Below are 14,040 nucleotides of genomic sequence, written 5' to 3'. Positions count from 1 at the left end.
TAAGAATGTGAAGGGTAAGAAAGGAGATTATGATAAAAGTGAAGTATCAATAATAGTGAGGACAACGCCAGAAGAAGTTTCAAACTGGAGATCTGGGAGTAAAGCTTTGCTTAGGAATATGCCAGAAGAAATTTATCATAACATGGTATTGTGTTAGAATTCCTCTAACAATGTGGCTATGTAAAGCCTCAGAAAGACTCTTACTCTACACCGTGGCTTCGATAATACAATGATCCCCGCCTATGCTGCTCCAGCAAGTCTTTACCTGGGACCCAGCAAAAGAGAATTTGGAGACTTGGAGAACGTAGCTTTAAATTACGAGTTTTTTTCTTCAACGTCTACAGATAAAACTTGTTACTTATTATGTACACCAAGCTTAATTTTCGTACAAAATGAATATCAAAGGCAAACATATCTAAACAAAAACCATTCAGGTTCTAGACTTTTTGTGGGATTAGGACTCTTTATGTGGTTATACAACTATACTATATCTTTATATTTTCTTTTACTTTTAGGGTTTGTAGAAACAGGAGCTATCATCGGTCCTTTGTTTGGACTTCTGTTAGCGTCATTCTGTGCGAATGTTTACGTTGACACTGGATCTGTAAACACAGGTAATTCATTAAAATCTAGTTAAACAGTGTCTACAGCACACGAATCAACCTCAGGTATGCTGCCACAGTTCATTGTTTCTTTATTGACCTTCAGTTAGATGGGTTAACTACAGTTTCCACAAGTAAAAACTAAAGTGGAGGGGTTTAAATAATGCCAACAAAATTTTAAACCAGTGAGCAGAAGAGCAAGATAAAATGCTGATCTTCTGATTCAAAACTTAGTGCTTTCTATTGCACCATGATCATATTTCTTGTTTTCAGAAGATTTAAGCATATTGATTTGAATTTCTTTTAACTAAGGAATCATTTCTGGATAATTAAATAGGCCTTGACATTATTTAATAAGTATCTTTATAAATTTCTTACACAGTAGAACAGATCTTCACACTCATTTATTGCCACACAATATTGTAACACTATGCATTGTCAGACAACTTTTATGAATGTCTGAATTGTATATAAACTTTCTACTTGGATAGAACCTGAGAATAGCAATTAAATTTTTTTTCCTGTAGTGCATACAGAAAATGATGACAAAAGCTAATAAAAATGTGTCTATTTTTTACAGATGATCTGACCATAACTCCCACTGACACTCGCTGGGTTGGTGCATGGTGGTTTGGCCTTTTGATTTGCGCAGGAGTGAATGTGCTCACTGCCATTCCCTTTTTCTTTTTGCCCAAAACGCTTGTAAAAGAAGGAGCAAAGGATAATGCTGACACCATTAAAAATGACAAAGAAGAGAAACAGAAAGAAGAGGTGAAGAAGGAAAATGATGGAATCACTAAAGGCAAATATGAACATTTTAAATACTATATAATTTACTTTTTATAAATGTGCCTGTATTTAAGTCTAGCAGTGTAAAATGCCAGGCTATATTAGGGCATTCTGTCATTAACAGGCGGCAGTCAATAATGTCTAACTAGACTGATTCTTCCAGTGCTACTACTTGGAAATAAACAATATATTTGGAAGCCAAATTGTCTCAGATCAGTATGTAAAATTTTATATCAATCTGGGCACTCAAGAAGTTTATATATGTATGTATTTATTTATTTAGTCCCAAAGTCTAATTATAAAAAAAGAAAAGAAAAGAAAGAAATTCAAACTAAGAACAAAGGGAGAAAAAAAAATACACTAATCCAAGTAAGTGTATAGTTCTGAAACCAAAAATATTAGTTTAGCTGTGAGATTCCTATGTTAAGGATGACGGATCATATAATTCTCTATATTTGATAGAAGGAAGAACGGTTTTCAGAGAGAAAATTCTCCCCAAGTAACAAACTATAAAAAAAAAATTGTGATATGATGTATGATATAGGTAATACTGGACCACACAGTTGTTTCCCAGCAAACACAGAAGCATATTTCATTTACCAATACTTTTTTAAAATTATAGATTGTCAATAAAAGTTCAAAGGATAATTTATAGAAGGTATTCCTGTGGGGAACTAACTTAAGAGAGTCTAAGTATTTAGTATTCAAGAACACTGATTTTTAAACCTGGCCATATACTGTAATCACCTGAGAAATTTTTTAAATTACTAATGCCTGGAAAGTCTGTATTATTCCCAAGACGTTTGATTTAATTAGTATGAGCATTTAATTAATATGGCCTGAGCCTTGGTATTATTCTTAAAGAGTTTTCATTTAGAAAGTAAGGAAGGACTAAGTTTTCTTATATGTAAAATGTAGATAATAATAACAGTTATTATTATAGAATTGTGTGAGGATAAAAAATGTTCCGGCACATATTACTATTACTGCTGTTACTAGTATTAGTATTACTATTGTTGATGTTATTAATTCTACATCGCTCAAAAATTATAATACAAATTGGCACAGAATTTTACTAATAATTAAATTCACTGAAATCATAATTGAACATAATTTAATGTTGTCTGGATCATTAAGAGCCAATTCAGAATCTTACAAATTCTTAATCATCATGATTATATTACAGCTTGGTTCTCAAAGGGACGATATGGACTGAGAGAGGATATTAACACAGAATATTGTTTGTGGTCTGTAAGATCACTTTTCAAAACTAGGAAAGAGCTTAGCTTAGTATAGAACATATTTCGATAGAAAAAAATTTGAACTACTGTGTGGATTAGGGGTCTGAGAGGGAACAATGCCACTTGCTCAGCACTTGCCCCTTTTCCAGGCGCTTCTCCCACACTCGTATGGGACTGGCTCCCTTCTAGCTGTTGCCCTGGCCATTGTTCCCAGAGTGGGTGGGTCTGCAGACATTCTAGGACTGTGGGGACCCTTTAAACAAGAGGACTCTGCTGAGAGACAGGCAGTTTCTGCTTCCACCCCAACCCCCACTGGTTTGCACAGTCAGAAGCAATGAGGCTTTATTGTTCCCGGCCCTGGAACTATGAGCTGTGTGGTCTGGTCTGGTGCTGGGAGCGCTCCCCAGAACTCACTCTCTCTCTTTTGGAGTTTGCCTCCTTTTAATTGATTCCCATCAAGGCTCTATTTACAAACACACTGTGCAAGGGACAGTCATTAAATTCTACTCTATCTTACTTGTCTGCCACAGGTTCCTGAAGAGCCTGGAGGCCTACCTCCATCTCCACTTAGCTGGGATAATAATACTCCAAGTTACAGCTGGCAGTCCCATCTCTCAGGAGTCCCTTGGGTCCTTCAGCTACATAACAGTGACATCTGGGACTGATTGGTGTCCTTCTGTGAATGCACTCTGATGACAAATTACGAGTGTATAATAAGTATATGTTATATGTAAAAATATAATAAATAGATATTGCATGTAAAAAAGAAAGTATGAGAACAGGGGTGTCAACAAAATGGGTGCCTTAAAATGCTTCAAAGAGCTCTAAACACAACTCTCATGCCTGCTATGTTTTTTATTCATAAATATGAATTCTACCACCACAATTCATTAATTTTCATGAGTATTTTATTGATACTTTGTTCCAGAATGGATTTTTAAGCAGTTTATTAAGCAAACTAGGATAATAAAGAATAAGCAAGGTAATCAAAGCAGAGAATATGAAGACAGGGAAAGTGAAAAGAAACTATAAGTGAAACTTTGACACCAAATGGCAACAGTGTGACCCTTCCCAGAGACGGGCCACAAATTTGGTTCTGAGTTTTGTCAGTGCACACAAGCAGGGAATATTCTGGTTAAGTTACTTACACAGGCCTTACTATGTACCTAATGAATCAGAATCTCAGGGAGTGGGAACTGGAAGCTGGTATTTTAAACGATGCTCAGGCGGTTTTAAGCACATTTTGTTGTGAACCATCAGCAGAACCACCAAAATTGATGTTCTGAAGAAACAAAAAATACCTGGTACTTGAGAAAATTTATATCCCTTGAATTCCCAAATATGTACTTATCAATATTTTAAATGTTCAGGAATTTGAACTTCTTTATCAAATTGTTTTTCTTCCAGACTTTAGAGATCATGACAAGAATCTTTCATACTAGATATTTCTATAGAGAAGAGAAGCTATTAATAGAAGGAGAAAGAAAAGGATAAAAGAAAATGGTGTGAATACAGATAATATTTTGGTCACATAATGGTTTTTCCTTAAGACACAATGGTAACTTTGTGAAAGCAAAACTGTTGTGTTATGATACCTACCTAGTCAACTGTGTCACTGACTTGCAGAAGCTGCCAAAAACAATGACATAACTTCAGCTTTTAAGGAGTAAAACAAATTAACAATATGTGCATTATAAAACAGGAAAACCATTCAGAGTGGAAGTTGATGTTTCAGAAAAAGTCAATCAGTCAATTAGTTTGACACTATTGCTTTCTTTCATTTCAGATTTTTTACTATTTATGAAAAGTTTGTTTCACAACCCAATTTACATGCTTTTTATACTAATAAGTGTGATACAGTTTAATGCTTTTGTTAATATGATGTTCTTCATGCCTAAATATCTGGAACAGCAATATGGAAAATCAACTTCGGATGCAATCTTTCTAATTGGTATGTTTGTTCTTCTCTGCTTTAATAGCCCACTCCCCCCCGCCATGAAATGGTAAACAGAGTGATGATGCGTCTAGGAACCTCCTAAATTAAAATCTGTTATCATCTGTCAGGATATTTCTGTCTCTGGTACATTTCTTCCTTCTGTTCTCCAATTAAATCAACAAAAGGTGAACAAACCCTGGCTTTTCTGTTCTGCTCTCTCTCCAGTCAAAATGCAAATTCAAACTATTTTTAGAAATCTTGGAGAATGCACAAATTAGATGCAATTTTCAGATAGGCAATCCATTAATGAAAAAAAAAGTTAATTCATTAAGAGTCGATGTTTTTTACTCTCAGATTTTACTCTTAGCTCCTAGTCATAAATTCCATGGTCCCCGTGCGCCCCCTGGCGGTTTGAGGTCTTTCTGCAGCCCATATATTTTGATTTTCCTGTGACCACACTACCCTACCTCCCCCTCTCACCTCCCACGCACACCTTAGGTTTCTCCAGGGATCTTTTTACAGTTTTGAAAGTGATTTTCCTAGATTATCTCCATCCAGATCACCTAGAGTGTTAACAGTTCGGATAACTAGCACCCACCTTAGACATACTAAATCAGACGTTCTGGTGCGGGGCTCTAGAATGGATTTTTAACGACCCATCCCAAGGATGTGATTAAGTTAGCAGAGCCTGGCATGGGAAGAATGCAACCTAAGGCTGCATCTTCCTTTAGCTTCTTGTTACCTTTCTGGAAGGAGGAGTAGGGCAGGGAGAGTGCTGCTCAGTGGCAGCAGTAGTAGCAAGACATGAAATGTAACACACTTTACAATCACAGGCTCAGCAGTAATCCTTTAAAGTACCTTAAACCGAGTCAAACTCTTAACAACCAAAGTGGGAATAAATGACAGAAAAATTATGTAAGTCATATATGGAAGAAATAAATTACTGGTAAACTTTGACTTATCCCTCTTACCCAAATCTTAAGAAAATGTGTATAGGTCATGATCCCTGCCTAGAAGAAAGTTACAGCCTATTGCAATTAATTAAACGAGTGGTAATAACAGTCTTCAAAATATACTTTGACCCTGAGGGACATTTTAAAATCTCTCTGTATATAATATTTAATTAAGTAGGGATAAAATTTAGTCAGCGATCTTTTCTGTAAATTGGACCTAAATGGTTTCTTATATATGTTAAATAAAAGTAAAATCATATTTGTTCCTTTGCTAAATCACATTGTAAATAACATTTCTCTTGCATTTATAGGTGTTTATAACTTACCTCCAATATGCATTGGATATATATTTGGTGGTTTAATTATGAAAAAGTTCAAGATTACTGTCAAACAAGCTGCCCACATAGCATTTTGGTTATCCTTTGTTGACTATCTTCTCTACTTTATGTGTTTTTTTATGATCTGTGATAATTCTTCAGTTGCTGGCTTAACCACTTCTTATAATGGGTATGTTTTTAACTAAAGAATGTTATGTACTTTGAGTAGTTAATAACATAATTTCTGCAATGGTTGCCTATAACCAGGTCATTTGCTAATTGAAGTTAATGGCAGTAATCTATGGTCTTTCATCATTCCTTCATCTCTTAATTATACCTAAACATTCAGGCTCCAGGTTTGTTAAAGAGGTTAGGAACATATCCCAGGGTTAGAAAGTTTATGATTGCATGTGTGTTTGTTTTTTTTTGGTATCCTTGTAGATATTAAAATGGATATCAAAAGAAACTCCCTGTAGTTTTAGGTTGCATTGGATATGTTATCCATATATTTTATACTCCCATAAATGGGAAAATTAAGAATTGACTACACAGTCTCAATGACCTTTACATGCTTCTACAATAGGCTTAAATTTAGCATAACTGAATCCCCACACAGGGTACATTAATTCATATATAAATTCATATACTTTATTTGTATAGTTATATCTCACTATTGACTAATTTTAGATATTTATTTTGAGAGTTATCTGGGTCTATAGGAAAGGTTGGTTGTACTAGGGACTGTGCCCCCCTGGCTGAGGAGGTTCTCTGTCTATAGTACCTCACTGAGTGAGGCTATAGGACATGCTTCATGGTTGAGTGGGGTCCCTGCCTAGATTCCCTGACTGAACAAGGCTGCAGATTGTGTTCAGCCATTGCATAGGGCTATTTGCTGGGCTCTGCTTTTGGACAGTGCCGTAGGCTTGGTTCTAAAGTCTGGCCGTTTTGTAGGCTAGGCTCTGAGGCTGCCCTGGGTTATTTGGTTATGTGGAGCCAGAGGCTATACTTCACAGTAGAGCAGGGATCCTAGCTTGGCTCACAACCTTAGTGGGGCAGATGGGCTTGATGGCTCTCCAGGGGCCGTGGCCAGGCTTCCTGGATGCGTGGTCATCAAGATAGCAACACTGGGTGTTCGTGATTTCAGTTCTTGGTACATTTTTATACTAGAAGAATATATTGGCTTACACATGCAGTTATGTTTCTGGAGCTAAATGCATTATTTATATTGTATGTTGAACACAGATTTTGATCTTAAAGTAAGCCCTTGAAATTGCTTTTATAAGATGTGATCTCTCATGTTACTTTCCACCATATGGATCAACCACAGGGATTAAGTCAACTTTATTTTTTAGTTCCAATAATACCTGGAAAAAACACCTATATGGCAGACACTCAGTTAATGCTTGTTGATTGTCTGTTTATCTGAACAAAATCATTGAAAAAGTGCCTATGTCATCACTGAAGCCTTACTTTATGCCATATCTGTAGTGCCCAGGTTACATATTGATGGTTGGAAGATTTCTGTTTCTATTTGGGGGAGGAGAGAAATATAACTGTGGACTGAAATGAAATGGAAAAAAAAAAGAAAAAAAAAGAAAGAAAAAATGCTCTAACAGTCTTTCAATATTCATAACATTATTTTAAATCATTTCAGAATGCAGCAGGATTTACATGTTGGAAATATCATCCTTGCTGACTGTAACATGGATTGCAACTGTCCAACTAAAATATGGGACCCTGTGTGTGGAAGTAATGGATTGTCATATATGTCAGCTTGTTTAGCTGGTTGTGAGACATTCATTGGAACAGGACTAAAAATGGTAACACAACGTATCAACTTTTTTTTTTTTTAAGAAAAATTTTAAAATGAACTAAATTGGTACGTTCCAACTATGAACTGGGCCCATGTTTGATAAAAATACAATTAAAGTCTTTCTTTGAAGCCAAATTAATTTTTTGTGGAAAAAATAATCTTATTTTTTCTTAAGCTCACTTGATTTACCCTTTATTTCTTAGACCTTATTTTAAACCGTTGTAGTATCTGAGCACTGCTCTCTAATTTCATATCAGGTGACATTATTACTCAGGTAATTTCTTAAAAATAATCTGGACTTAAATATTTTTATCATTGAGATAAAGTTGGCAGTTTTGACCCCAATTATCCAGTGAATTGTTTCACGGTTTTTCTTCTGCACCTATGTATATACATAATTTTTGTGTTTTTCACATCCTGAAAGCTTTATGAGGTATAATTAGGTATGTTTTCTTGACTAAAAATGGCGGCTGGTGATCAAAGTAAAATATAAATTTTGATTCTTATTAAAACCTGGAAACATATAAGAATTCAAAAAGGATTAACTTTAGTTTGTTTTTTCAACATCTGTATTGTTTGAAACAAAGCTTTATTTAAAGTATCTATATATTTCAACTAAACATTCTGAAACAAATTTTGTTTGTCATGTTTAGTACTGTGGCAAAACAGTACGTGTTTTTTAAAAACATGACTTCAGGATACCTGAGCTACTGCAAATTTACTCCATATATTTGAAGAGAAATACCATTTTTCTGAAACCACCTTCTATCTTTTGTTTTTTGTTATGATCCTGAGAGACACCAGAAAGGAGACGGGAATAAAGGAAAGAAACAGTCTCCATCCTGATCCAACTGTTTGTGTAGAAAATATTTGAGATGTATATTTAAGATGTTCTTCCTTAAATAGGAAAATATATGATTCTTTTTTCAGGAGTTCCAGAACTGTAGCTGCATTCAAGCCTCAGGAAATTCATCTGCAGTTCTTGGGCTCTGTGGCAAAGGACATGACTGCTCCATGATGCTCCAGTACTTTTTAATCTTGTCGTCAATCAGCAGTTTCATTTATTCTCTATCTGCCATTCCTGGATATATGGTTCTCCTGAGGTACACGAATTATTATTATTTTTTAATTTAGATTCCTTTCTGGTCATTGTAAGAACGGTGTCACTCAGAGAACCATGAGGACGAGCGAGCAGAGGAAAAGAAGTTTATTGAGGGAAATTAGCAAGCCAGGAGGAAGCCATGTGGCGAATGGTCTGACTCTGGGTTCCTAGGGAAGGAGGGTTGTTTTATAGGAGGAAGAAAAAAGAAACTGTTGAATTCAGCCATTTTACCTCGAAGCTGTGAGTCTGAAGGCGGATCAAGGCCAAACGGAGCTCGGGTTGATGCACCCCACTATCATGGGAAACTCCCAGGCAGTGGCAAGCAGGTGGGGGTAGGGAGGATGGCGTGGGAACCGAGGTTGTCAGTCATGTATTAAGGTAACTTGCTAAGAAAGCCAGTTGGATCCCATGGTATCTAAGAATTCAGTGCTCCACCATATTCATTAAGAGTTTTGCATTAAGCATTATTGAGTTTTATGATATTTCAAAAGTAGAACTATACATGTTCATCTGTTGGCTTTTCCCTTTGTTTCTTTTCTTCCTTATTTCTCACAGTTGATTTAATGAGATTCTCGTTGTTTCATAGAAAAGAGACACGTTTATATTTTAAGGTAAACCGTATCAAATGGTCATTTTGGTAGGTATAGAGTGGTTGCTTAGCAGTCAGAGCCTATGGTCCAACCGATGAAGATAGCAGAGTCAAGCTGTGGGAAGCCCCCGTTTCACCTGTTACTGTCTACAGGCATTAGGCAGGTCACTGGGTCTTTCTGAGCTCCACCTTTTTAGAAATAAAAAGTGGGCATAATAGTAAATGCTCAACTCTCTTACCAGGCTATGGTGAGACACAAATGATGAAAGGCTTACTACAACTGGGAAATTTACAGAGGCAGGATCCAAACTTCAGGGCACTGTACTCGTGTGCTCTCAATCACAGTGTTCTTCAGGCCTAGGAAACAATTCTAAACGTGCCTAATAAACAAAGTGTGCATTTCCTTCTCTTTTCTTTCTGTTTTATTGTAACTCAGAAGCAGAGGTAAGTTAATCATAATTTTGAGTTCCACAGCATATTATTGTCATAGATCGGAGTAAGGTTTCTCTCATTTTATTTTCCTGTATTTTTATCATTTTCATTTCATTCCCCACTTTCTCTAACCGTAAGTACTCACAAACCAAAATTAGTTTATTACTTTTTATTGGTATCTTCTCCTGATTTTTATTTCATTTTTATGTTCAGAGAACATGATCTGAAAGTTGTGGAGCTTTGAAGGGAAATACTGAGGCTTTCTTTTGGCACCTAGCATGGTTAATTTTTGAGTGTTTTGTATGTACCTTCCGCATTTTGGGTATGCAGTTTCTTTGATTGAAGTAAATCATTGCATTATCTAAATTTTAAAAATCTGTAATTGTTTTTTGTCTTCTTAATCCATCAATATTTCAAAAATGTATGTTAAAATCTCTAAAAGTTTCTGATGTTTCTCCTTAAAATTATGTCATTTTAAAATTTATGTATCTGGAGACTGTATTGGAGAATGCAGATGTGCCTTTGATCACTAGTTATTACTATATATTTTTATTAATATACATTTTTATCTTTTCATCATTTCTTTTAAGGAAATTTGTTTCTTATTAAAATTGCAGTTCTAGGTTTCTTTTTGTTTCCTGTTGTACAATTTTCCTTCCCTTTAATTTTAACTTGCAGTTTTTCATTTTACTTCATAAACAGTTTTCTAAATCTGATTTTTTATTCTGAGACTGGTGAGTTTAACCTACTTATATTTATTATAATTATTGTGATAGGGCTCTTTTTTGTCATTTTATTTCATACATTTTGTTTATTTGACTTTGTCTTTGCTTCTTTTATTTTTTCTTTTTAATATGCTTTATTGATTATGCTGTTACAGTTGTCCTAACTTCTTTTCCTTTTGTTCCCCTCCACCCAGTGACATCCCTACCTCCAGTGTTCCCCCTCCCCCTTATTCCATGCCCATTGGTTGTGCATATAGTTCTTCCTATCTATTCCACTCCCTCCTACTATGCTTCTTAATTCCTGTACCATCTCCCTCCCTTTCCTGTCTTCCCCTTCCCTGCTGACCTACCCCCCAAATGTTCTCCATACCTATAATTCTTTTCCCATTCTCGTTGCCTACTTAGTTTGCCTTTGTTTTGGTTCCCCAGCTTCTGTTGTTGGTTGTTGTGATACAGTTTTCATTTTAATGTTCATAGTTTTGATCCTCCTTCTCCTAAAGAAGTCCCTTTAACATTTCATATAACAGTGGTTTGGATCTGATGAATGCCTTCAGTTTTACTTTGTCCTGGAAGCACTTTCTCTGCCCTTCTATTCTGAATGACAGCTTTGCTGGAGAGAGTAATCCTGGTTGTAGGTTTTTGATTTTCATTACTTTGAATATTTCTTGCCAGTCCCTTCTTGTCTGTAGAGTTTCTTTTGAGAAATCAGCCGATAGTCTTATTGGGACCCCTTTGTATGTAATTCTCTTCTTCTCTCTTGCTGCTTTTAAGATTCTCTCTTTATCCTTAATTTTTGACATTTTGATGATAATGTGTCTTGGTGTGGTTCTCCCTGGGTCCAGTGTTTTTGGAACTCTCTGTGCTTTCTGGACTTGTAAGTCAATTTCCTTCCCCAAGTTAGGGAAGTTCTGCTTCATTATCTTTTCATATAATTTTTCCATTTCTAGTTCTTCTTCACCTTCTGGCAACCCTGTGATTCAGATGTTGGCCCACTTATAGCTGTCTGATAAGTTTCTGAGCCTCTCCTCATTTTTCTCACTTTTTGTTTCCTCTCTCTGCACTGGTTGACTATTTGTTCCTTCCCTATGTTCCGATTTGTTGATTTGATCCCATGTTTTCTTGCCCTCACCACTAGTTTTATATGTATTTTTGTTCATTTCAGCAGGACTAGCCTTCATTCCTTCCCCATCTTGTTTAAAATCTGCTGTTAGGTCGGTAAACATTTTTATAACCAAAGCTCTGAACTGTGCCTCAGAAAGATTTCCTATCTGCTGCTTCATTAGATTAGATATTTGCTGTCTGGTCAGCTGCATCACTGGGATCTCTGTCATGATCTGTGCCATCCTGGCCATTTTGTGTTTACCTTTGCTTCCTGGGAAGGGTTGTCACATCTCCTATGCTATAGGGGGCAGAGCCCCGTGCACTAGTCACAACCAGGTGACCCATCTCACCAACCTGTGACATTTTCTGCAGGGGTGGGGGTCCAAGATGGATTCCTGCCATTCACTCTTTGCTGAGAGACTGGGAGCCTCCTCCTCAGTCCCCATCCCCTCCGGGCCTCACAGTCCAAGGCAATGGAGGTCTGCCTTCCCCGACGTTGGAATTGCAAGCGAACCGGTCTGGTCTGTAGCCGGGGGTGCTCCCCAGGTGCTTCTTGCCTCCCCTTAAATATGGTGTCTGTGCTTACCACTGTCCTGCTGCCATCACTGCTGCTGCCACAGACAGCACAGCTTGTCCTCTCCTCCCTGGCTTTGCCCCTCCTACCTGTCTGGATGAGCACCACTTCTTTATAACTTCATATGTTGGACTTCCATTTATTTTCTGGAACTTCTGGTTACTTCTGGTTTTGTGGTAGTTGTATTCCTTAATAGTTGTGGAGGGAGATGATGGAGCGTGTCAGTCTAGGCCTCTATTTTGGCCTGAAGTCTCCTGTGTTTGTTTGCTTCCATATCCCAGGCAGAGCTGTTGCTCCTGTTATGTTGTAAGGGGCGGAGCCTTAGGTACTTGTCAGTAATGGGTGACCTGTTTCACCACGTGTGGTGCTGTATGTCAGGAAGGGGTCTGAGAAGGCACAATACCACTTGCCTAGCACTCGCCCCTTTTCCAGGCACCTCTCCCACTTCTGCACCGGACTGGTGCCCCTCTAGTTGCTGCCCTGGCCATCGTTCCCAGAGTGGGTGGGTCTGCAGATGTTCTAGGTCCATGGGGGCCCTTTAGACAAGCGGACTCTGCTGAGACCAGCAGTTTCTGCCTCTGTCCCAACCACCACTGGTCTGCACAGTCAAAAGCAATGAGGCTTGATTTTCCCCAAGGCTGGGACAGTGAGCTGCGTGGTCTAGTGAGGAGCTGGGAATGCTCTCCAGGTGTCCCTCCTGACTTTGTAAAACGTGTAACTGCACTTTCCGCTGGCCTGCCACTGTTGCCGCTGCTGCCACCACCACACCGCATTTTCTCTGCCCCGGCTCCGCCCTACCGACCTGTCTGGATGAGTATTTCTTCTTTATATCTTTGTTTGCTGGATTTCCATGCACTTTGATTTTCTGGAACTTCTGGTTGTTTCTAGTTTAGGTAGTTGTATTCCTTCTTAGTTGTGGAGGGAGACACAGCATGTCTGTCTATGCCTCCATCTTCATTGCTTCTTTTCTTATTGTTTTCCATTGTATATATTGGATTTTCTTCTTCTTTAAAAGTTATATCTTTCAAATGGTTAACTTGATTATTGAAATTTTTAGCTATGTTTCTAGTCCTCTCATCAATTTAGAAACTTCTCAGTTTTAATATTCACTCCCTAATAAAACAAAGACTTAATCATGCTCTCAGCTCTCCGCTTGTCTGTATTTCTCAATCTTTTGCCTAGATTATGATGTAGAGTTTAATATTTGGATTTTATTCATTAATTCTTTTTTTTTTTTTTTTTTTTTTAGGTGTATCAAGCCTGAAGAGAAGTCTCTTGGTGTGGGATTACATACATTTTCCACAAGAGTATTTGGTAAAAGTAGTTATTTTTCCAACATTATATCAGACCAGTATTAAATACTATGTAAATGAAATCACTTTCTCAGAGTAACAGTCTAACAAGTATCTCCTTTGCTTTAAACAGCACTCTGTAATTAGTGTGAGAATGGAGAATGAGAAAAAAATAGAGAACTTCCCTCTTTTACTTAAAAAAGTTCTATTTGACCTTAATTTTACTTTTCATCTATTGGATTTGAAAATCAAATGAACAGGAAATGCTATGTTAAAATAAAATGTACACATGGTTGGCCCAAAACATCATAGAAAAAAAAATTAATTCAATGTTTTTCTCTATCAGTAGGTTTTATGTTGCATTTGTCCATAAAATGACTTATCCTTTATAATCTAGAAACCTTAAGGGTAACAGTAATTTCTAATTTGTAAAAATAAAATTTAAAGCAGTAAATTTAGATTTTGTTAAACTTTGTTGGTTTTACAAATAGAGGAAATCGAAACACTTCCAAACAGAACAATGTACCTTAATTTTTACCTTGTTGATAGATCTCTTTCTCTCCTTTTAACTGTA

General features: G+C 36.8%; 1 protein-coding gene across 1 annotated transcript in view; it reads left to right on the top strand.

Moving 5' to 3' along the window:
• SLCO1A2 (solute carrier organic anion transporter family member 1A2) overlaps positions 1 to 14,040 on the top strand; it is a 93,226-nt gene that overhangs the window by 71,657 nt on the left and 7,529 nt on the right. The window contains exons 9-15 of the mRNA XM_090272896.1: positions 516 to 614; positions 1,183 to 1,404; positions 4,419 to 4,583; positions 5,833 to 6,028; positions 7,493 to 7,658; positions 8,582 to 8,754; positions 13,424 to 13,488. Coding sequence (XP_090129022.1) covers positions 516 to 614; positions 1,183 to 1,404; positions 4,419 to 4,583; positions 5,833 to 6,028; positions 7,493 to 7,658; positions 8,582 to 8,754; positions 13,424 to 13,488 — 1,086 coding nt within the window. The remainder of the gene's footprint in view (positions 1 to 515; positions 615 to 1,182; positions 1,405 to 4,418; positions 4,584 to 5,832; positions 6,029 to 7,492; positions 7,659 to 8,581; positions 8,755 to 13,423; positions 13,489 to 14,040) is intronic.

The sequence above is a fragment of the Furipterus horrens genome, unplaced genomic scaffold (assembly GCF_987537825.1).
Source record: "Furipterus horrens unplaced genomic scaffold, mFurHor1.1.pri manual_scaffold_4, whole genome shotgun sequence".
NCBI lineage: Eukaryota > Metazoa > Chordata > Mammalia > Chiroptera > Furipteridae > Furipterus > Furipterus horrens.
This window is presented reverse-complemented; position numbering and strand designations above follow the sequence as displayed.